A 24795-nucleotide genomic window follows, 5' to 3' on the forward strand; every position below is an offset into this window, starting at 1 on the left:
ATGATGGTAGTTTATTTTCAAACAATTTGTATTACTTTGATCCTATGTGATGGTCACTTATTTTCAAATGACTTCGAATTACTATGATTGTGGTTTAATTTAAAACAAATTCATATTAATATGATGGTTGTTTATTTTGATATGACTTCGTATTATTTTGATTGGATGTATGGTAAGTTATTTTAAAACAATTTCTAATTATTGTGATGGTAATTTATTTTCAAACAACTTATTACTTTGATCTAATGTGATGGTCATTTATTTTCAAATGACTTTGGATTGTTGTGATAGTTGTTTATTTTCAAATAACTTTAGATTAATATGATGGTCGTTTATTGTCTAACGTCATCAAACTACTTTCATTCAATATGATGGTCGTTTATTTTCAAATGAATTCAAGTTAAGCACACCATCATATTACTTTGATCTAATGTAATGACTGTTTATTTTATAATGACTTGGTCATGGAATTACTTTGATTTGATGTGATGATTGTTTAGTTTTCAAACAAGTTTGTATTACATTGATCTGACTTTGGATTATTGTAGTGGTAATTTATTTTCAAATGACTTTGGATTAATATTCATTTATTTTCAAATGATTTCACCATCAAATGACTTTGATTTGATGTGATGGCCGTTTATTTTCAAACGACTTTAAATCAAGCATAACATTGGATTACATTGACTTGATGTAATGGTCATGTATTTTCAAATGACGTGGTTATTATATTACTTTGCTTCGATGTGATAGTAATTTATTTTCAAATAACTTGCTCATTAGATTACTTTGATATGATGTGATGGTTTTTTTATTTCCAAACGACTTTGTCATGACATTACTTAGGCTTCTTTGTTGGTCATTTATTTTTAAAGGACTTTACATTAAGAACAACACTTGCTTAATGGGTGGGTCTTGTAGTTAAGCTCCCTTCTGCCTTTGTAATTGAGGGCCAATCTTCGTCTAGCCTGAAGAAACCTTGCCATGCCTTCGTCACCTTTAGGAAGGCGTATACCCGATATAAACTATTTACTTGAGACGATCCCTTAGCCCGTAAGTCTTAGCACAAAGTTAGAATTGTAACTCTTTCATATTAGTATCTCATTGAGGGCTCGAGCTTCCTCGAAGAAGGCCTTCTTTGCTCTGCTTCTAAGCTACACAAGAAAGCCCATAGGCAATCACTACAAGGAAATCATAAATTACCGATGATATTTTATTGACGATCTAAATATTTTGGTAATAACAAATTTCTGACAGAATTATCAACTATTATCTTTGTTTAAATTATTGATATAAATATTCGTTGATAATATCCATCAGTAGTTTTGCGGTAGTTTTGCAAGTTGTTCGTCTGTATTTCGTCGATATTGGCTTAATTACCAACGAATAAAATTTGTCATTAAATTACTATATGAAAGGACATTAAAATTTAAGATTCCCTCAACATTTTAGTTTCTCCTTAAAAGGCGAATAAAAAAAATGCGAATTAGAAAAAACCAACCCTATTTTGACCTTACCTTGGCCCTACAATGACACTGACATGACCCTGTCGTGACATTCAAGGCTTGAGCGAGGTGTCTTCTTTTTCGTGACTTGAGGGAGGCTTGTCATCAAGGGACCCTGCCACATTTGCTGTCTCTCTTGCTGTTGAGGGACTCCCATGTGTTGGATTGCGCGGGTGAATTCTAGGTTTGTTTTGAGTTCATTAATTGGTGCACTATTGCATTTTTTAAGTTTATTTTTTGGTGAGTGTGACAATCTTGGTATATATTGGGTTCTCAATTACATCTATTGTTTAAATTCATTTGTTGTTATTTTCATTTGATTGAGGTATTCTTTTGATGCAACATTGGTGCAATGATTCTAGAATATGATTGTTTTGCTACTTTTGTTTTGATGGATACCTGAGGGTAAGGTTCTATAATAGTGTTTCATTGTTTGTTTTGGGTTAGGTTGTGAGTAAAAATGTGAACTTACTACGCTACATCAGATTCATGAGATCTAGTTCCATTGCCACCGGGAAAACATCCTATTGGATCTTGATAGGTATATAAAATTAAGACAAAAATCAGATGGCTCAGTTGAAAGGTATAAAGCTAGGCTTGTTGCTAAAGGATATACCTAAAAGTAAGGCATGGATTATGGGGAAACCTTTGGTCCTGTGGCAAAGATGACTACTGTTCATACCTTGATTATTGTTGCTTTTATTTTTCAATGGAAGATTTTTCAAATGGATGTGAAGAATGCCTTTTTGAATGAGGATCTACATGATTCCACCACCAAGTGTCACAAATCTGGTAAAGTTTGCAAACTTCAAAAAGTCCTTTATGGTCCTAAACAAGAACCTCGTGCTTGGTTCTAAAAGTTTTCTACATTAATTATTTTTCTTGGTTTTGTTGCTAGACATCATTATTCTATATTATTTTTCAGGAAAACCAATGCAAGACATATTTGTTAGCACAAATGACTTGGATGATTTGGTGCTTGAAAATGTGATGAAGATACATGGTGGAAATTGAAAAGAAAAAAAGAATCACCGAATAAAAATGACAAGAAACACAATGGAAGCAAAAAAAATGGTGCTGAAACGTAAAGGAAAGCTAGCAAAAGATGTGAACCATAGCAAGCAAGGAAATCTACAAATAGAGTATAGAACACTCTTGTAGTCTCATAGTTGCATGGAATCAATGGAGAAACACAATATAATAGACAATGAACGGTAAATGTGAAAGAGAAAAACAAAATAGAAGGAGAAGAAGATGAGAATAAGACGGAAAAATGAAGGAAACACAAGACTAGGAAAGAACCTTACCAAACCTTGAGAGACCATGGTTTGATGGCTCTTGATACCATTATGGTGGAGCTCCAAAGGTGCATGAAGAGTTCCATGGGCAGCAAAAATGGATGAAGGAATGAAGGCAAGTTGGAAGGCACTTGCAAGCAATGGAAGGTGAAAGAGGTGATAGGATTTCCTAATCTATGCTAGCCTAAGGAAGTTGGCTAGAGGTAGAGAGAGGAAATCTTTAGAAAGTTGTGACTCTCAAAGGCAATAGAGGGAGGAGTGCTCTCAACTCAAGTTGCATGTATTGCATAAAATTTCCAGAGTGTCTACAAATGAGTGAAATTTTGGCTTTTATATGAAGCCATTTACACATGAGAAAGGAGAGCCATTGAATGGAGTGAGCCTTGATCTTGGCCCTTAGATCAAGCTTGGAGAAGGAGACAAGATCACGCCCCTTGGATCTTGGCTTGAAGAACAAGAAGGATTCTTAGCCTTTAGATGTGATGACCAACCTTAGTCAAACTATGAAGCAAATGAGCCTCCTTGTCTTGATAATCTCAGCCATGTATGAAGAGAATTGGGCCAAGACCAATTTGAACCCATCCTATGTTCCTTTCATGTCTTATGTATTATTGGAAAGCAAACCCAAACAATGGCCCAATTTAAATCTACACTACTAGATTTAAATGCACTTCTTCAAGTCTTTGTGATCTCTTTGGCCCATGTAAAGAATGTGAGAAGCCCATTGATTTTGTGATCATCTAATGGGAGGCCCTTTTAAATCTTTTTCATCATTGATCTTGTAATTGAGCCTTTTAATGGGCTTGGGCTTGGGCTTGAAGGTGCAATTGGGCTTGGTGGGGTCACATCACTATTGCCTTGGAACATGTTGGAACCATGCTTAAATTGATGAAGATGTGAAGATTTGATGTTTCACGTGTTGTTCAAGCCTCGTATGCGTGAGCTTTATCTGGTTTAGTCATGAGGAAAAATAGCTTGATGATTGAAGTTCATATTGTAAACCATTTTGCATTGTATAGATGTACATGGCCTTATTTGTGTCTTTTAATATGTTGAATTGTTTTTCAACTGGTCAAATGATGTCTTTTAATCTATTGAATGGATTTTTAACATATTAAAAGGTTTGCTGAAGTAGTTTTAATTGTTACATATTCAATCAGTTGATTTATTTTGTAATCGATTGATTTCACTTAAGTTAAGTGAAATCAACCAATTGATTTGAAAATTAACCTGTTGAATTTCATAACAATTTGACATTAAAGTCAGTTTTTCTCAAGGGAGAGGTAAGACTTATCATTTTAACCAAAAAAACTGTTTGGAATCATTGGAATACTCTCTCTTTCGTGATCATACATATGTATAGTTGTTGAAAATTGATCTTGGATCATTCCTTGGAGTTTTTTTCTTAGTTTTTGAAGCTTGGAGGAAGAGGCTTGGTAGGCTAGATTGTGTTACCACTCATGTTTGATCTTTCTCAAGCTTTTGGGTTGTTCTTGGTTGTTTTCTATGTCTACAAGCATAGTCTTGCTGTGCTTGTGTTCATTTTTATGTGATTCAAGAGTCATAGGTGGCTGTTTTGCATATTTTGAAAATGTAATCTTGTTAACTTTGTAAACCTTTCGAAATAGTGCAAGTAAAGCTCGGTTTGCTCTGACTAACTAGATGTAGCTTAAATTTGAGTGAACTAGTATAAAAATCTTGTTCTTTGTGGTTGTCTCTAACTCTTCTAACTTGTTTAGTACTTTAAAGTTTAAAGAAATTTTAATTGAACCACCTTTTTGATATTCTTATGTGTTCTTGAAGCTTTGCTCATGTTTGTATAACTCATTTGAATCAATCTTGTTTGATCTTTCATGTTGTTTCTAGTTTAAATCATCAATTTGTATTTCTGCAGTTTTCCTAGTTTTTCAGCCGACTATTTTTGTGATTTAATCTATTGATTAACACAATACTATATCTATTTAATGAAATCAATTGACTGTCTTTGTTTTTGATCGGTTGAAAGTGTGCAATCCAATAGCATTTGCATCCTTACTTTGTGGTTGATTTGATTCAAGTTAAAACTGTTTTAGGCATATAAAAGTTACCTTATTTCTTAACTAACCAATTCAACCCCCTTCTTGGACTTTCAACCATTTCAATACTCATAATATTTTTCTATCTTTATATGTTAATGATATGATTATTACTGGTTTTAATTATGATGAAATTGCATATTTAAAAATTACATTATCCCATCGTTTTGCTATGAAAGATTTGAGTGTGCTGCGTTGTTTTTCGGGTATTGAGGTTGCTTTTGTTAGTAATGAAATGGTTGTTTAAGCCATGAAGGGGGGATGGGGGTTGAATTGGCTATATAAAACTTTTTCAAAAGCTTAAAACCCCTTTTGATTGAATCAAATAGACCACAAAATTTGAATGCAAAAGTTGCATGACAATACACTTTAAACCGGTCAAAAATAAAAACAACAGGTTAGTCTGTTCATACACTTATGAATCAGTTGATTAAAATTTCAAAAAAATCAGCTAAAATACTGGGAAATTATGTAGAATGTAGATTTCACGAATTTGACTCAAACAACCTACTTTCTCACATAAGATTCGTTCCAAATAGTATTTCTAACAAGATTACACTATCAGATTACACAGAAACACATTTAAACATAATAAAGAATGATTTGCTTGGTTTTCTAGAGATTTTAAAGTGAGCAAGATGAGGGAAATAGAGTTGGACAATTGATTTTATATTGGTTCACTCAATCACAGAGCTACATCCAGTTTACAAGGACAACCTGAACCTGGTTTCCACTATTATCAAAAGTTTTACAAATCACACACCAAGATTACACTTTTGAACAATAAACAACACCAAGATTTTTTACTCAAACAAAAATCTAAACTACAACCCTGTAAGAATCACACTTACAGATCTGGAATCACACAAGGGGCACAACCAGAGGCACAAGAACTACAAAACTTGATGGTGACTCTCCCTAGCCAACCATACACGAGTTCTTCAAGCTTTTACCAAGACAAAATGCCTCCAAGATCAATTAAGATCTTCAATCTTCTATTGGTAGCTGTGTGATTCAGAGGGACAACGAGTTTTCTAGTGATGAATGATAGGTTATTGTGCTAAAAAAACTCAAAATCGTGTCTTTGCTCTCTAAAACACAACTTATATAGTCCAGTCTTAAGTGAAATCAATCAGTTGAATTTTCCGTACAATCTGTTGATTTCACTTGACTTACACTATGCCAAATTTGGCAATAGACAGCATTTTTTTCTCAATAGATAGCGCTTTTTAGGCGCTATCTATTGGAGCAGTATCTATTAATAGACATCACTTGTAAAAAAGCGCTGTCTAATGACACTTGATAGATAGCGCTTGTCTAAACAAGCAGTATCTACATATTTTTTAATAGATAGCACTTTCTTTAGAAAATGCTGTCTATCAAAGCTCTTATAGACAACACTTGACTAAATAAGCGTTGTCTATCTATTCCTAATTTTGGCGTAGTGTTAAGTGAAATTAGTCAATTGAAAAACAATTCAACTGATTATCAAATCTTTGCACCAAGCATGCTTGTGCTAACAGATTCTTCTTCCAAAGGGTTATCTTTTGCTCAATCCAAGTATATTGTTGACCTATTTGAACATGCTCAACTTACTGACAACAAGATTGTTTTTGGGAGTCTAGCTTATCTTACTTTGACTCATCCAAACATTGCACATGATGTTCATGTTGTTAGTCAATTTGTTTCAGCTCTAATAATAGTTCATCAAGGTGTTTTTCTTCATATTCTCATGTATCTTCGGGACCAATTTCAGTCTCTTTTGCTTTCTTCTATGTCATCTTTATCCTTGTGTGCCTATTGTGATGCAAATTAGAATGGTGATCCTAATGATTGAAATTCCACTACTGGGTGGTTTATTTTTCATGGTGATTCACTTATATCATGGAAGAGTAAGAAATAAGATGTTACATCTCGATCGTCCACAAAAGTTAAGTATCGCGCCATAACTTTGACTACTTGTGAGATTATTTGGTTACATTAGTTACTTGTAGATATGAGTGTCTATTTTGAAAGATCCTACACCTCTACATTGTGACAATAAAAGTGTTATTTAGATTGCTCGCAACATTTCTTTTATGATCGAACCAAGCATATTGAAACAAATTGCCATTTTACTCGTCATCATCTTCAACTTGGCACTATATCTTTACCCTTTGTTCCTTCGGCTCTACAGATTACAGATATATTTACCAATCCGCACCTGTTCTACGCTTTCATTTTTTATTTGATGAACACTCAATGCATTTAGCCTTAGGATTATGAGTTTGAGGCGGATGCTAGTATAGGCCCATGTTCTAGGCTCATTTACTTATGGCTTCCAGGGTTAGATGTGTGTATTATATAACACACTTGTAACATTTTATACACAATCAATAATACACAATCCTCTTGTTCATATATTTCTTTGTTTTCTACAAATATAATACATAGTCGTAAAACATAGTTTTTGCACTACTGTAACTCTTATCTTTTATAGCTTTATTTATGTTTTTAGATTTAATTTAAGAAATTAATGCCTTTTAATTCATGAGATTTGATATTGTAGTTACTCATTTCTTTAGATCGCCTATTATAACATCTAGAGGATGTTTTTTCTTTATATGAGTTGAATGTTCCCCTTCTTCCTTAGGAGTGTTTGGTGAGTTGTCTTAGGAGTTGTCTAATGCACTATGTTTTCTTTCGTGATAGATTGTCCATTGATTGGTCGTTTACTGTTGGATCGTCTGCTCATGTCTTTGGTCTTTGCACCTACATGTCAAAACTAATGGAGTCTTCCAGCTTTGATAATTTCTTAGTAGGCTTATAATCATTAAATCTCACATGTATGGCTTCTTCAATCTCACATGTTGGACGTCTCTGAATAACCAAGTAGGATACCTTCATGACTTCTAGAGTCAAATTTTCCTATGTTATGTTTCATATTTAAAATAAAGCATCAAATACCAAAGAGATGAAAATAAGAAATGTTGGATTTCTTGTCCTTCCACAATTCATAGTGAGTCTTTTAAAGCAAGGCTCTAATGTAAGTTCTAATTTGTAAATAGCAGGTTGTATTGATTGCCTTTACCCATAAATGCTAAGGACTGGAATTTGCATTTGACATTGTTCTTACTATCTCTTGTAATGCTTGACTTTTTCGTTGCACAACATAATTTTACTACGGTGTTCTTAAAGTGAATAAATTATGTTTTACTCCAAAATTTTTAAATACCTCATAAAAAGTTTTATTTTGAAATTCTCCACCATGATCACTTATAACAGAAATAATTGTTAGGCCTTTTCCATTTTGAATTTATCTTAGAAATTTACTAGAGACTTTGTAACACTCATCCTTATGGCGTAAGAATTTCACCCATGTCCATTTGGTGTAGTTGAAAAGTATCTAAGCCATTTGAATTTTCACATGATTTTGAGACTTATAATGCATGAATTGTTCATATTATCCATTAATTCATCCCTATTTAGCTTCATATTACAAAATAAGGTATGAAAAAGTAGGTAGTTATGAAACTAATGTTATTTTGATGTATTTCAGTGAGTATTAGAGGTTATTGATGGTGTAGCTGAGTCACAAACATTGGCATTGAACACAAAGATTTCAAGTTTTGGCCTTGTAGTTAAGCATAACTGTTTTGGTGTTGAGCCACACATGAAAACTATCAACATGAGAAACCCCGAAGTACCAAATTTGGAGATAAGCCATCATATAAACTTTCCAAGGGAGGTAACCTCAAGTGCTGACCACTAGGACAAAGGGTTGAGTTAGAAAGGAAAACCACCTTGGAGGAAACCCTTGTTACTAAGAACCAATTAAATGAAGCTAAACGCTGACTTGGAACTCTATAAAAATAAGGTATAACCTTAATTTAGGATATCACTTCCATAACTTCTTTAGGTATATTCTCTATTAAATTAGAATAGTTTTTCTAGAGACATAGGTGATGTGAATAATCTTAAATTATGGTCCAATCAAATCTCCTCCTACCTTTAGATACTAGGAATATATCTAAGGCTCTAGTTGGATACAAAGTCTTGTACTTAAGGCAAAGACTCATTTAATCAAGAGTTGAGGAATCACACTAATTTTGAAGTCTTTTGGTTCTAGATGTTAGGGATGGATCTAGAATTACCTTAGAGAATTCCCAAGACATTGAATGATCTATATAATTAAATAATAATGATTAATAATAGTGCAACAAAGGAAGGTCAAATGAAATCTAAGCTCAACACATTTTTACTATTGCATTTCTTAAAACTCAATTAACTTTGTTTAAATACTCATTAAAATTACAACAACACTATTCCATTGAATGTAATTCAGATTTAAATGTTGGATGATCCAAACAAATCCCTATAGATACGACACTTGATTAATACTATAAATGCACCCAATACACTTGCTAGAACTAATTTGAACTAAATAATCAATAAGGTTTTGGCACCATTGTCAAGGATTTGGCTAAGATAAATATTTTAATCAGATTAGATTGTTGTATAAATATGTGTAGATAACATTAACATATTCAATTATATTCTTTTATTTATTGTATACTTTGTTATGCTCAATTGGTTTTTAAGTTGTTCTTGTATGCAAAGAAGAAAACAAAATCAAACCTTGCTACTTGACCCTAAAATATAAAGGGATGCAAGAAGGAAACAAAAGCAATAAGCAATCTCACCCCAATCAAAGCTTGACCAGTTGTGAGGATGTTGAAAAAAGTTCCTAGCCAAGTTCTTTCCTCCAACTAGATACTTGAAGCCAAATAAGCTATTTCCACCTTCTCACAAAGGAATCATGAGCCACTATGTGAAGTATGACAAAGATTCAAGTTATTATTTAGAAAATGCCCTAACCATGGCTTTGATGATGTAGCTTAGCTAACATGTTCTACAATGGGCTGAAACCACACATAAATATATTATTAGATGGTTGTGCAAGTGGATCCATGATGACAAGGAGTGCTGAAGAAGCCATGACAATCATAATAGCTTTAATTGTTTGTGATTATAAGGCACAACATGATAAGAGCTAGCAAAAAAGAAGAAGAAGGGAATTATGCAATTAGATACAAAAAAAATGCTATCTTGGCTCAAAATAACCTTATCTCACAACAAATGGAGGAGCTAAAAAATCATATGACAAAAATATGCAGAATGGAGCATCTACACAAAATTCATCTCAGTAGGTAATGACATGTGATTTCAATGTTGGAAATCATCTTAATGGTCACTGCTCGATGACAGAACCACTTCAAGAAGAGCAAGCTAACTATATGAGCAATTAGAGAAGGCCAGACAACTATGGTAATAATTTCAACTAGAGTTCAAGATGGAAAAATAACCAAAATCAATTTTCTGGATGGAAACAAGAAGCTAGACTTGCATCAAGACAACCACAACAAGCACCACATTAGAGTCAACAACCTGTGCAACAAGAAAAATTGTCCAAGATGGAAGATACATTGACACAATTCATTCTAGTGTCAACAACAAACAAGAAAAACACAAAGGGATCCATAGAAAATCTAGAGATTCAAGTTAGACAGCTAGCTGAACAAATGGCTGAGCAGTAGGAAGGATAGTTCTCAACAAACACCAAGGTGAACCCCAATGAGCAATGGAAGACCATCGTTATCAGGTAGGGGGATTGGTGATAGTTTAGGGAGACCAATGGAAGCGACAACCAACAATTAAAATCGCCAATGGAAATAATGCTTGACCCAGGGTATGATGACACTGACTTTAGTAGTTAAGCACTGTTGGGAAATCACGCACTAAAAATAATAATCTCTTCAAGCGGAAGCACACCCACAAATAAGAGCAGAAAAATAAATAGGTATAATTAGTCGTATAATACCTAGTCTGGGGCTAGGGTGTCAAATAGGTACCCGGTTTAAAAAAAGTGTCAATTGCATCCCAACTTTTGAAAAAGTGCTTCAATTAGGTCCCTTTCAGACAGAGTTGACTAACGCTGTTAGTCAACGTGCCACGTGTCAGTCTATGGTTTTTTTGATTTTTTTTGATTTTTTTAAAATTTTTAAAATATTTTTTTTAAAATTTTTAATTTTTTTTTAAATTTTTTGAAAAAAAAATAAAAATGTCACGTGCAAGTCCTTGTGTGTGACACGTGGCATTGTCAGTGCCACGTGGCATTGCAATGCCACGTGTTAGTATCACTATCAGATGTCATTGTGTTGATTTCGATTTAGTCCCTATATATGTCTTTTTGTTTCAATTTAGTATCTAAGTATGTGCATCTGATTCAATTTTGTCCCAATTTTTTTAATAATTAAAATATTTTTGTAATCCATTTTTTATAAGATTAAAAATAATTAAGTATAAATATTTTTACAAAATTAAGTACTAATATTTATATTGTTCCTCTCAATTTCAGACCAAATTTATTATTTATATAAATATTATACTAATATTTTTTATTAAAAATGACTTTTTAACATATTACTTTATTAATTACTTTTTTATTAAGTACTCATGTTTTGTTAATTTTTTTAAATAGAACAATATTGTCTCTTACTAATTTTAAACAAAAAATTTCTATTGGTTTGAATGTTATACTAATTTTTTTTATTATTAAAAATGACTTTTACCACTAAATTTTGATATAAATATCAAATACTTAATTTTTGTTAAACTTTTATACATAATTACTTTTAATTTTATAAAAAATGGATTTTAATAATTAAAAAAAATTGGGACAAAATTGACTCAGATACACATACTTAGGTACTAAATTGAAACAAAAAAAAATATATGGGGACTAAATCGAAATCAACACAATGGCATCTGATAGTGATACTGACACGTGGCACTAACAATGCCACGTGGCATTGACAATGCCACGTGTCACACACAAGGAATTGACACGTGGCATTTTTTTTTTCAAAAAATAAAAAAAAAATTTAAAAATTTTAAAAAAATTTTAAAAAAAATCAAAAAAACCACATACTGACATGTGACACGTTGACTAATGGCGTTAGTCAACTCTGTCTGAAAGGGACCTAATTGAAGCATTTTTTCAAAAGTTGAGAGGCAATTGACACTTTTTTAAAACCAGGTACCTATTTGACACCCTAACCCTAAACTGAGTACTATACGACTAATTATACCAAATAAATAAAAGCACACAGGAAATTTAACGTGGTTCGGCACCTCAAGGCCTACATCCACAAACACTCACAAACACTCAACAATAAGTATTATCACCCAAGTGCAATTTTTCTAGAAAAAATTGCAAACCTTCTTACAATTTTTTATAGACCAAAACTGCAAACCCTTCATAGTGCAATTTTTGTAAAATTGCAAACCCTTCATAGTGCAATTTTTCTAGTAAAAGTTGCGAACTTTCCAATGACACACAACTACCCAAGTCTCCTCATACACCTAAGAGACCTATTAAGTTGCAGTGACAACTTCAAAACCAACACTTTACTTTTATAATATTTTTCTGCTACTCTTTTCTTCATATTCTCGATGTGGGACTTTGATGAATACTCACTTGAGAACTAATAAGCACGAGGTAGAGAGGCGATGCACACGGTAGAGAGGCGATGCACACGGTAGAGGCATGGAGGTATGATAGAGATAAGGAGGTGCGGAGATGTAGAGACGTGGTAGAGGCGGAGAGGCATGTAAAGGCGAGGTGTTGTGGAGGTGAGGACATATATAGAGGGGTGCATAGAGGTGTGGAGAATGAAATCTAAGGAGAAGACACGAAACCATGGAGAATAACACTAAAGAACCAATGGTTGAATGAAGCACCGATAGAGAAGATAATATATGCTTAGAGTTGGCTATTAGAGAGGTGAGATACAGAAGATAAAAACATGTGAACAAAAATTATTCGCAATGAAGGAGGGGGCACACATCAAAGCTGATTGGGGTTACTGCATCATTTCCCCAACACAATCAATGTAGTATCAAATAAAAGATATTTGTTTTGCTCGCCAAGTTATTACATCGATTCCTTCATAAAACTGATGTAGAATGTGTAGTTAGAATTTATTTTTTCTCCAACAACTACTATCGATCTGTAAGAACTGATGTAGAATGTCATTTAAGATTTTTTTTTCCTATCGGACAATATTAGATCAGATGGATACTAAACTATTCTAGTAATTTGTTTTTTACTTGCACTCCTACTACATCAATTGTTTATTTAGTCGATGTAGAATGTCAGTTTTAGTAATAACTGATGTAATATATAATTCAATACAAAATTATAATTGCATTTGTTTACACCAATTTTTTTCAATGATGTAAAATATCCTTATTGGTTCAAATTTGCTTTAAAATTAATTTTTATATTTGAATATAATTTTGAAAAATATAATGTTACATGAGTTTCTGTCCAACTATTTATTAACAAATTATAGCATGTTATGATTACAAAATTGTGATCTCACATTCAAATTGAATAATATTCTTGCACACATAATAGTAATACTAGTAGAGATTTGTGGTAGGAAACTTTTCTATCTTGCCTCAAATAATGTCTCAGATATTTTGTTGAGAGAATACACATCATAATTTCTTGGAGAAGAATCTGTCATGGTCAACTTATTTGTTCCTGGGTAAAATCCAGGTTGACTTGGCTCAGGCAATAAATTTTCACTATTCAACATTAAAACTACGGAAGACATGGTTGGCCTATCCTCTGATCTATGTTGTACGCATAACAAACCAATATGAATATATCTTAACATTTTTGATAGTTCAACTTGACTGTTCACCGAGCCATCCATTAGTTCCATGGGCCTTTTTTCAATCCATAGTCTCCATGCCTGTGAAAAAGAATAATTGAAACAATGTTAATAGATAATTTCATTTTCTTGTTGGAAACTTAATCAAACAATGTTCATCGTTTCAAGAAGGATCTTTGGTGTTTCATTTTTTTTCTTTTAAGGGAATTTATCAGGAAGAGATTATATATATATATATATATATATATATATATATATATATATATATATATATATATGTTACGTAAGTCAAACTAATATAAGAAATTGACACAATACTTTATCTAAAATCTCAAAACATTGAGTTTATGAGTTTGTTTTGTTTTTCTTATATAATGTTTAATTTTGTCATTTCTATCTAATGTGAGACTTAGACTCATACTTGGATCATTACTAATGGTATTGATGTTGAGAATATCCAAGTGTAAGTCTAAGTTACACATTGGATAAAAACAAAGTTAAATACCATATAAGAGAAAAAATCCATAAATTCATGATCTTAAGATTTTAGATTAAAAGTGATGTGAATTCTAATATGGAGTTCTAAGGTCACATACTTATATAAACTCTTCCTAATAAATACACTCCATAAATAAACCTACCAGTTGAACATGTGCACCAACGTGTGTCAGGAATTTGTTTAACAATTTTTTTCCTGCTATTTAGCCAAGCTTTTAGAAAACTATTTATTTTTAACTCAATTATGTTAATGTCTATTGTTTAGGAATTTTTTATTTTGTTTCAATTACAATTTGTTAGTGGATTGCTGTTACGAGATCTGTATTTAAAAACGATAATTTAACATGCTTTCACCAACACTATCATTTGTAACTCATGTACAGGGTACAATTTTCCATTTTAAACTTACATGTCCAAGAAGATTTAGCTCATTGTGTGGGTCACGAAATCCTCTATTCTTCCTCCCACTGATTATCTCCAATACAATCACCCCAAAACTGAATATATCTGATTTGATTGAAAATGATCCATGTACAGCATATTCGGGAGACATATAACCACTGCACCAAAACATGACTTGACACGAGAATTTATAATTCTTTGTAAAAGGGAAAGAACACAAATATAGAAAAACTTACTATGTTCCCATCACTTTATTTTTGTTTGCTTCATCTTGATCCGGGCTAAATGTCCTAGCCATACCAAAATCTGATATTTTTGATTTCATATTACTATCAAGAAGAACATTACCGGTCTTGAGATCCCTATGAATGATTTTTAGTCTAGAATCTTGGTGAAGATAGAGGAGTCCTCTGGCAATTCCATCAACAATTTCAAATCTCTTAGCCCAACCAATTAATGAACTTCTTGTTGAATCTGAGAATATTCACTGCCAAGTTAGCATAACAATTTGATTGAAAATATCAAAACAATTTGAAAAATTAGATTCCACCAAGCCCCACCAAAAATAAAGTAATCCAAGCTTCTATTTGGCATGAATTCATAAATTAGTATCTTTTCATCTTGCTGAATAGAACAACCGAGAAGCTTTACAAGATTGCAGTGTTGAAGTTTTGTAATCAACATTACTTCATTTTTGAACTCGTCCAAACCTTGTCGCGAAGTTTTTGAAAGCTTCTTAACTGCAATTTCTTGCCCATCTGATAATATGCCCTGACAATAATTTTGAAAATATTGAAAGTTATTTATGCTAAGATGAATGATAGCTAAAATTTAATTTCATACCTTGTACACTGGTCCAAATCCCCCTTGTCCCAATTTATTACTCTCAGAAAAGTTATTTGTAGCATTGGAGATGGATAAAAAGTCGAACATTGGTAAATCAATGTCATTTTTCTTGTTCTTGTCCGTCCAATAGTTTGTTTCTGCTGCTTAAAAATATATCAGATCTTATGCAAAACAAAAATATAACAAAAAAAATCTTATATAAAATGTAACAAAAATCAAAACCTAGAAAATAAGATTAGTTGTTATTTCATTCCGTTATTTTTCATTTTAAAGTAAAATATAACTTTAATTAGTAATTTGATTTCTATATTTAGTCATTTTATTATATTTATTATTTACTTAATTAAAACAATTTAGAAGGTTTATAACATTTTAAAATATGGGTCATCTTTTATTTTGAAACAAGTGTGATTTTGAGATATGACACCTTTATAGTAGAAGATGTTGTAAAAGATGATCACATGACAAACTTATGATAAACTTAGATTTAACCGTATAATAAATTTAAATTTAGATTTACAAGTGCACTTTCCAAACAATATTAATGCTAATTTAACCAAAATAGTCATAAATAAACCTTTCCGCAAAATTGAGGACATTTATGAAGTCTTTTCTAAAAAATAGAGATCTAAAACAATATAAAAATCCAAACTAAAGTGAACTAAATATAAAAAATAAATTAGTAAGTACAAATAAATTACTATAATAATATTTAATTACGATGAGTTCACCTGATTGCTTGAGTTTATTCCTCTTGAGAAAAAATATGAACCCAAATACTACAATAACAATGATGAATATAGTACCGCCTACTACAATTCCTCCGATCTTCCTCCTGTCGAAGGCTTGATCTGAAAGATTAAGAACATAATAATCAACAGCCACACAATTATGATGGCGATGATGAATATAGTACCTCTTTTCTGCATGTTGAAGGCGTGACCTGAAAGATTATAAGAACATAATCAACTAATAATCAACAGATACACAATTACAGTAATATAAAACATAAAAACAGAAACAGAAATATATAGAAATTCTAGTACATGTGAATAATTTCTGGTTGAATTCAAAATCAATAAATTGGGGAGAAAAGGAAAAAAAAAAGTTTGTTTTTAAGGAATGGGTTAGGAGATATTTAAGGCTTAAAAAATACCTTGAAATTTTGAAGGTGCAATTCGCAAATAAAAATAATGTCCATTCTCTGGTAGTGTCCTGACGTCAACAATGTCATGAAGCCAGTACACGCAGGCTGTTCCGTTGGCACTGGTATTCAAATGAGAATATGCACTACAAGAGCAGTTAGTCAAGCACAATTTCTGGCATTCGTCAACACTGATTGTGTCACTGTACCAAGATGAAGATGTGTCTGGCAATTTCACCCCTTCGTACTTCTGAAAACTATCTCCCTGGTTGCAATCTGGAGGTGTAGTTCGATAACAAGTTGATTCTGAAAAGTAGGTTTGGAATCCACCTAAGCATTCGCAGTGTTGATGTGCTCCACTCCCAATGCAAATACTATTTGCACCACACATATCATATCTCTCGCACTCATCAAATGAAGCAGCGTATACCGTGTCCCATCTTTTATACCCATCTAACCATATAAATCGTATTAGATGTCCATCAGGGAGCAATCTGCTTCTCAGTAGAGTTGAACTATCCAAGGCTTGAATCTCATACGAGATTTCATCCTTGTTCATAACAAAAAGGGATTTGATTAACGGGTAAATTCTTTCTCCTGCTACTCCTCCATTCAGACTAAGACCATTCCAAGACCCTGGTCTATAAACTGCTGCTCTATTAGCTATGTCATCACTAGAACCCTTTGTGATAACTATTTGAGGAAGGCCACCAGTATGAACCCTAAATGAAAATTCACCTGGAGCAGGATCGTTGTAGGATCTCCAAGATGTTAGAGCTCGTTGATGACCAGTTCGCAAGTCCATTCCAAGTTTCATTCCTGGAAGTAAAGTATCATCAGGGTAATCAAAGCTTTGCCATAAAATCTTGTTATTAACATCTTTCGCAACCATGTTTCCTGATTCCAACAACTCCATAGCGACTGAATCGTATGCTGTGTTATTTGGGGACCATATTATGGCTCCTGTGCCGTCTGTGATATAAACATCCCCATAAAAAATTTTTAAGACTCCAGAGTGGTCTAGAAGTGGGTTTTCTTTGTTGGCCACCCAAACAACCGTTCTGGGGGAGATGTTTTTGTACCAAATTCCTAGGTAACGCCTAAGGGAATCAATTTCAGGGCTGAAGAATCCTGCTTCAAAGGTTCCATTTGTTGAGACAAGAGTTTCATTCTCATTCTTACTATCTCTCAGGGGTTGGGTCGGAGTAATCATCTCCAGAGTGGAGGACATGGATAAAAAACAGAGGAAGCAAAGGTATACACCCAGCATTTCAAAACTCTCCATTGATTTTGGTTTCATAAACAATGTGGTTGGGTCTTAACTTAACTGGGTGATGGCTACTTGGTAATTAAAAGACAAAGACGAACAAAAATATCTCCAAGGAATGCTGAGTGTGGACACGGTCAAGAAAATTTAAAAGGTGAAGACTTTATTTGTGGGTGTTAAAAGTGAATCAATACGATGACTCACTGGACATTGACTAAAAAATTAATTAGTTTAATCTTGACTCACTAGGCATTGACTTAAAAATTAATTAGTTTAATTCACTCATTTTTGTGAATAAAATTTTTATAACTTAATTATAATTTTTTTATATATTTATTATAGTAGTAAATTGATCTAAATTATTATTTTATAATAGTATAATTAAAATGTTCCAACATTATTCATCATCATTTTAATATTTAAAAAAAATCAAATTGTTAACTTAAATAACACTGCAAAACTACGTGTGGACCGTTAAGAAAATTCAAAACGTGAACATTGTGTTGGGTTGTGGTTAATTCTTGTATATATTATAGGCTTAGGTCCTTGGAATAAAACACAAAAAACAGTTCTCCATCTTCTCTTTTTACATTGTATCAAGAGCAAGGTTGACTGACCTAACTTAAGAAAAGCAAAGACACAAATCTTGAGTTCTTGAGGCAATATCATTATGTTAGGTGATGACAAAAAGAAGGACATTGAGGGGGTTGGAAATGATACAACGATTATATCTCCTTATTATATGCATCTATGAGACAATCCAAGGATGTTGATTACACTCAAACAACTGAAAGGAGACAACTATGAAGAATGGGCAAGGGCAATACGAAATGCGTTACAAGCAAAGAAGAAACTAGCATTAATGGACGGTACTATAACCAAGCCAAAGGATGAATCAACTTATATCGAAGATTGGTGGATGGTGAACTCCATGTTGATGGCATGGATTGATGAGTTCAAATTTTTACCCTCATTTAATGTTTAAATTTGGGGATTTAATAGAATTTTTGTGCTTAAGGATTGATTTAATTAGAATTTGTGATTATTGGATTTATTGAGTATGTAAGTTAAAAATGGCGTAAATATTGATTTTAGTTGCATAAAATATTATTGGATATTCTAATGTTTGTTAATGCAGTGAAGTTTAATTTGGGTAATTAAAAGTGTGGATTTGAAATATTCAAAGTTACAAAATAAGTCCAAAATTAGCAAATTCTGGAAAGAAATAGTCAGGAGCTAAATGCACCCCCAATTTTTATTTACACACTCCTCTTGCAAGTGGACCACAAAAACCTGTTCTGCATCCCTAGTTTCTACTAAGTTGCACCCCTCCTACCACTTAAACTACATTCAACCAGATCATGCCATGTGGCAATCCTCCACTCACTAAATTGGCCAACCATACACTACCACGTCATCATCTTCTCCATCTCACACATGAAACCCTAACCCTAATTTTTCTCCTCTCCCACCATCACCATTCCGGCAGCCGCCATTCTCACCGTTCGTCGGATCACCGTGAGCCACCACCTTCTTCATCGTTGCACCTCGCATCATCTTCCAGCAACACCTGCACTTTCAGCCAACGCGCCACCATGGCTGCCACCATCTTTGCACCTGCAATCACCATTTTCGTGCACCATCACCACTGTTTCTTCTCGCCACCATAAACTAGAGCGGAAAGCGCCACTGCGAGCATCACCACCACGCCTGCAGCATAAGCAGCGCCACCGTCTTCCATTGATTCTTGCACCTGAACTGCGAAACAGCAACAGATCACCGTCAACCACCAGAAACGCGCACTAGCAGCGCCATCAACCTCCACGCATTCAGCAACGAAGCAAGCCATGAAAGCTCCAGCAAAACCAACCAGATTTGCACTGCGTGTAAGACTTGTGAAAATTAATTAATTAATTAATTAATAAATAAATGCGGGTAGAAAGCGTCTTTATGGCATTAATTATTGTTTAATGTGACGTGAAAAAGTGCTAGCTCAAATGGTTGAGACTACTTGGTTTGTGTGAGAGGACTTGGGTTTGAGTCCTATGTATGCCAATTATGTGTTGTTGTTTTATTATTTATTTTTAATAATATGTATGAGTATGGAATTGGTAATGTAAACTTAAATTGATTGGAGTGTATCACCAAATGTGAATTTGCATAGTGGTTGTGCTTTGGCATTGTGAGTGGAGGGTCACACGAGTTTAAACCTTGGTAGACAGAACTTAACCTTTATTTTTACTAAACTTAGTTTGAAATGAATGTGGAAAGGTAGAGAGAACCTAGCAGAATTGGGCAGCCAAGAGGGTTGGAAAACCACCAAATAATTAACATTGAAGAGGAATTAAAACCCACACTAAGCCCAAATTCTGAGGTTACCCTTTCTGTGTGTGTGTGGCGATGATCGAATAACTCGTTATCCGGGAGTAGATGATTTGACAGGTGGGCCAAGAAATGTCTAGAGGCGGAGAGCAGGGACTACCTGGGCTTTTGAAAGCATTTTTTTTTTGTTTTAAGATTTTGATGTAACTTTAATTATGTTGAACTTTGGTAAATTTTGTAATAGAATAATTGTGAACATTTGGACTATGTTACAATTATAATTTTGTTTAAATTTCCCATGTTTTTTGGAAATGATATTTTACTAGATGAGGTATTTAATCTTCTTTTCTATTTTTATTTATTAAAAATTCGTAATATTCCTTAGGGATGTTACAATTGGTATTAGAGCAAATGTTTTGAAAATAGTTTAAAAATATTTTGGGGCTTTTGGGAAGTGAGCTTATCGTTTGATTGTGTGTGTGATTTAGTTGTATGTGAGTAAGATATTAGTGGTTTTGGTTAACTAAGGGAATTGGTTTTAAAAGTTGTAATGTGGCGTATCTAGGCTATGACTGCTAACAGGAGGAGGAGGAATAGTGGTGCTGATGACATTGCGGAGGGTATTCATCGGATGGTGGATGCGATGCAAACACCGGTGGCAGCGCATCCTAGGACGACCAGTGCACATGTCAGGGTGCCAACTGTGGAGGACTTCTTGCGCCACAAACCAGCGGAGTTCAATGGCAAGGTCTCTCCGGATGAAGTGGATGCTTGGCTCTGCAAGTGTGAGAAGATTTTTAAAGTGATGAATTGCCCTGATGAGCAGAAGCTACTTTTCGCCACTTATCTGCTGAACGACGACGCGAAGTATTGGTGGATGGGAATGCAACAACAGATGCAAACCCGAGATGAACAGGTGGAGTGGACTAGCTTCAGGACGTGGTTCCTGGAGAAATATTTCCCCGACATAACCAGACAGGACCGGGAGGCAGAGTTCCTCGCACTGTAGTAGGGGGATATGACAGTGTAGGAGTACGTAAACAGGTTTGAGCATCTGGCGAGATATTACTCGCAGAACATTACTGAAGAATGGAGATGTCAGAAGTTTGAGCGAGGACTCAAACATGAGCTTAAGAAGGTGGTGACTCCCTTACGAGAGAGGAGATTTCCCGTCTTGGTGGAACAGGCCAAGAGTGCCGAGCATCTGGAGAAGGGCCCTGGGCCAATTGTGAGTAGACATCAGAGGAATGTTGCAGAGGCGCGGCAAATGAAGAAGCCGTACAGCCGACCACAGACGTCTCAGGGTCCCACTTTCTATCAGTGTGGCAGACCCCATTTGAAGAGAAATTGCCCACAACTGACTGGTGGTGTAGGGGGATCCGGTGACCGTCGCAAGTGCTTCATATGTGACAAACTGGGTCATTTTGCAAACAATTGCCCTGAGAAGAAGAGTCCTGGTGCGAAGAAACCAGTAGCAGCCTCGCCAGCAGAACGAGCTAGGGCGGCTGGGAGGGTTTTTTCTATGACATCTACTGAGGCTACTTAGTTAGGTAACCTGATATTACAACCTTGTTCACTGATGGGGCATGATGTCCTGGTTTTATTTGATTATGGCGCAACCCATTCTTTTATCTCTAATGCTTGTGTGGGGCGATTGAGTCTGGTGACACGTGACTTAGGGTGTGAGTTGCTTGTTTCAACTCCTTCCTCGGGCCAAGTAGCTACTAGTTCAGTCTGTGTTGGGTGTTCAATGGTGGTGGCAGGTCACAAATACAAGGTGAACTTGGTGTGCTTGCCCTTGGAGGGACTGGATGTGATATTGGGGATGGACTGGTTGTCTAACAATCACATCAAAATTGATTGTGGACGGCGCAGTTTGGTATTCCCAGAACATGAAGGGTTGGAATTAATATCAACTCGGGAAGCTGTGAAAGCACTACAAGATGGGGCCATGTGTTTTATGGTGGTGGCCAAGCCAGAGAAGAAATGTGCAGCAGAGGTGATCCAATCTATACCGGTGGCTAATGAGTATGCGGATGTATTTCCAGATGAAGTGTCAGGATTGCCGCCTAGTAGAGACATCGACTTCACCATTGATTTAATACCTGGTGCGGGTCTAGTGTCTATGGCTCCATACAGAATGGCACCGGCTGAGCTTGCAGAACTCAAGAAGAAAATTAAGGAACTATGGGAGAAGCAATTTATTCGATCGAGCGCGCCACCTTGGGGAGCTCCAGTTTTGTTAGTGAAGAAGAAGGGAGGGAGTTCGCGACTATGTGTGGATTATAGGCAGCTGAATAAGCTGACTATTAAAAATAAATATTCGCTGCCAAGGATCGACGACTTACTAGACCAGTTGAAGGGCGTAAGGGTGTTCTCTAAAATCGACTTGAGGTCGGGATACCACCAGATTCTAGTGCGGCCGGAGGATGTGCAAAAGACAGCATTCAAATCACGATACGACCACTATGAATATGTGGTTATGCCATTTGGAGTGACGAATGCACCGACAGTATTCATGGATTACATGAATAGGATTTTCCGACCTTGGTTGGATAAGTTTGTTGTCGCCTTCATTGATGACATTCTTATCTACTCGAGGACACGGGAGGAACATGCTGATCACTTGAGGGTAGTGTTGAATGTGTTCAAGGAACACTAACTGTACGGGAAGTTGTCCAAGTGCAAGTTTTTGCTAGAGGAGGTACAATTTCTTGGACATGTCATTTCAGCTAAGGGTATTGCAGTAGACTCGGCTAAGATTGAAACGGTGCTTAACTAGAAAAGGCCTAAAACAGTGACAGAGGTGCGAAGTTTCTTGGGCTTGGCAGGTTATTACAGGAGATTCGTGGAAGGGTTCTCAAAGAAGGTGAACCCTTTGACATAGTTGACAAGAAAAGATCAATCGTTCTCTTGGACTAAGCAGTGTGAAGAGTGCTTTAAGGAAATGAAGAAGTGTTTGACTACCACTCCAGTGCTAGTAATTCCGGATACCGAGAAGATGTTTGAGGTGTACTGTGATGCATCATATCAAGGTCTAGGGTGTGTATTGATGCAAGAAAAGAGGGTCGTGGCATATGCTTCTCGTCAACTGAAGGTGCATGAGAAGAATTACCCGACTCATGACTTAGAGCTCGCCGCCATTGTGTTTGCTCTTAAGTCTTGGAGGCATTATCTATACGGCTCTCAATTCCGAGTATTCAACGATCACAAAAGTTTGAAATACTTGTTTGACTAGAAGGAGATGAATATGAGGCAGCGTAGGTGGATGGAGTATTTGAAAGACTATGACTTTGAATTGCTCTACCATCCGGGCAAGGTAAATGTTGTAGTCGATGCTTTGAGTCGGAAGAAGATACATGTGTCTTGCATGATGATAAAAGAGTTAGAGTTGATTGAGAAACTCTGAGATATGAATCTGGGGATGCAGTTTGGGCAAGACTCGATACAGTGCAACTTACTAAAAGTCACTAATGAATTTTTGAATGAAATTCGTGTGGCTCAAGGACACGATCTGGAATTGCAACAGTTTGTGGGGTGGTTAGGCACAGAGAAAGGGAAGGATTATCAGATGGGAGAGGATGGCATTCTGCGTTTTAAAGGTAGAGTGTGCGTACCAGGAGGACCTCATTTCAGGAGGCAGATTCTGAAGGAGGGCCACCAGAGTCGTCTTAGCGTACATCTAGGTATGACCAAGATGTATAAGGATTTAAAGGAGTCATTTTGGTGGAATGGTATGAAGACAGACGTAGCAGACTTTGTGGCTCAGTGTTTAGTATGTCAAAAGGCCAAAATTGAACACCAAAGGCCGGGAGGTACCCTGCAACCACTGGACATACCTTAGTGGAAGTGGGACAGTATCTCTATGGATTTTGTGACACATCTTCCGTGGTCGACAAAGGGTCATGATTCAGTTTGGGTGATAGTAGACAAACTGACAAAATGTGCACATTTCTTACCTATGAATAAGAAGTGGTCGATGGACAAGTTAGTAGAGTTGTATGTGCGAGAAATGGTGAGATTGCATGGAGTACCCGAGAGCATAGTGTCAAACCGCGATCCTAGATTCACATCATGGTTTTGGCAATCATTGCAGGCGGCTTTGGGCACACAGCTGAGGATGAGCTCAGCTTATCATCCTCAGACGGATGGACAGTCTGAGCGGACCATCCAATCTCTAGAAGACTTATTGAGGTCTTGTGTGTTGGATCACATGGGAAACTGGAATGACATGTTACCGTTGGTGGAGTTCACCTACAATAATAGTTACCACTCTAGTATTGGTATGACGCCCTATGAAGCATTGTATGGAAGGAGGTGTAGAACTCCATTGTGCTGGTATCAAGATGGTGAAGCCTTTGTGCTTGGTCCTGAATTTCTGCAACAGACGACTAGTAATGTCAAGTTAATCTAAGATCGGATGAGAGCAACTCAGAGTAGGCAAAAGTCCTGTGCGGATAAGAGGAGACGGCCACTTGAGTTTGATGAAGGAGACCATTTATTCCTCTGGGTGATGCCAACCACAGGTATCGGAAGGGTTCTTAAATCAAGGAAGTTAACTCTGAGATTTATAGGGCCTTATCAGATTACACGAAGAATAGAAGCAGCGGCGTACGAGATCGCTTTACCACCTCACCTATCCAACTTGCATAATGTGTTCCATGTCTCACAGTTGAGGAAATACATTGCAAGTCCAGATCATGTTTTGGAGTCAG

The 24795-nt window shown here is 35.3% G+C and overlaps 2 protein-coding genes and 1 non-coding gene across 4 annotated transcripts; 1 reads left to right on the forward strand and 2 right to left on the reverse strand.

Moving 5' to 3' along the window:
- Positions 1–9637: 9637 nt before the first annotated feature.
- On the reverse strand, positions 9638–9743 carry LOC114170909. The gene has a single exon (XR_003601263.1). It is a non-coding gene; the product is annotated as a small nucleolar RNA R71 (small nucleolar RNA).
- A 3522-nt stretch (positions 9744–13265) lies between these two features.
- LOC114169003 (G-type lectin S-receptor-like serine/threonine-protein kinase At4g27290) lies at positions 13266–17852 on the reverse strand. 2 transcript variants are annotated; one of them, XM_028054011.1, is made up of 8 exons: positions 16504–17852; positions 16264–16290; positions 16079–16198; positions 15345–15487; positions 15062–15272; positions 14738–14975; positions 14509–14659; positions 13266–13682 (listed from the first exon to the last, which is right to left on the reverse strand). In XM_028054011.1, the coding sequence occupies exons 1-8, from the start codon at positions 17789–17791 to the stop codon at positions 13374–13376; spliced, it is 2487 nt and encodes an 828-aa protein (XP_027909812.1). In that variant the 5' UTR covers positions 17792–17852; the 3' UTR covers positions 13266–13373. The 2 variants fall into 2 exon arrangements, with proteins under 2 accessions (XP_027909812.1, XP_027909813.1); XM_028054012.1 differs by having other exon boundaries at positions 13267–13682; positions 15345–15484.
- Positions 17853–20648: 2796 nt separating this feature from the next.
- LOC114170142 lies at positions 20649–21626 on the forward strand. Its single transcript, XM_028055627.1, has 2 exons — positions 20649–21073; positions 21125–21626. The coding sequence occupies exons 1-2, from the start codon at positions 20649–20651 to the stop codon at positions 21624–21626; spliced, it is 927 nt and encodes a 308-aa protein (XP_027911428.1).
- Positions 21627–24795: the final 3169 nt, after the last annotated feature.

Source organism: Vigna unguiculata, chromosome 11, assembly GCF_004118075.2.
Source record: "Vigna unguiculata cultivar IT97K-499-35 chromosome 11, ASM411807v1, whole genome shotgun sequence".
In the NCBI taxonomy this organism is placed as follows: Eukaryota; Viridiplantae; Streptophyta; class Magnoliopsida; order Fabales; family Fabaceae; genus Vigna; species Vigna unguiculata.

Excerpts from the sequence above, each read along its gene's own strand:
- LOC114169003 (XM_028054011.1), bottom strand. The coding sequence starts at position 17,791 with ATGAAACCAAAATCAATGGAGAGTTTTGAAATGCTGGGTGTATACCTT. Across the intron at positions 15,488-16,078 it reads GAATAAACTCAAGCAATCAG|CAGAAACAAACTATTGGACG; the intron begins GTGAACTCATCG and ends ATTTTTAAGCAG. Across the intron at positions 13,683-14,508 it reads AGCTAAATCTTCTTGGACAT|GCATGGAGACTATGGATTGA; the intron begins GTAAGTTTAAAA and ends TCTTTTTCACAG.
- LOC114170142 (XM_028055627.1), top strand. The coding sequence starts at position 20,649 with ATGACTGCTAACAGGAGGAGGAGGAATAGTGGTGCTGATGACATTGCG. Across the intron at positions 21,074-21,124 it reads AGACAGGACCGGGAGGCAGA|GTTTGAGCATCTGGCGAGAT; the intron begins GTTCCTCGCACT and ends GTACGTAAACAG.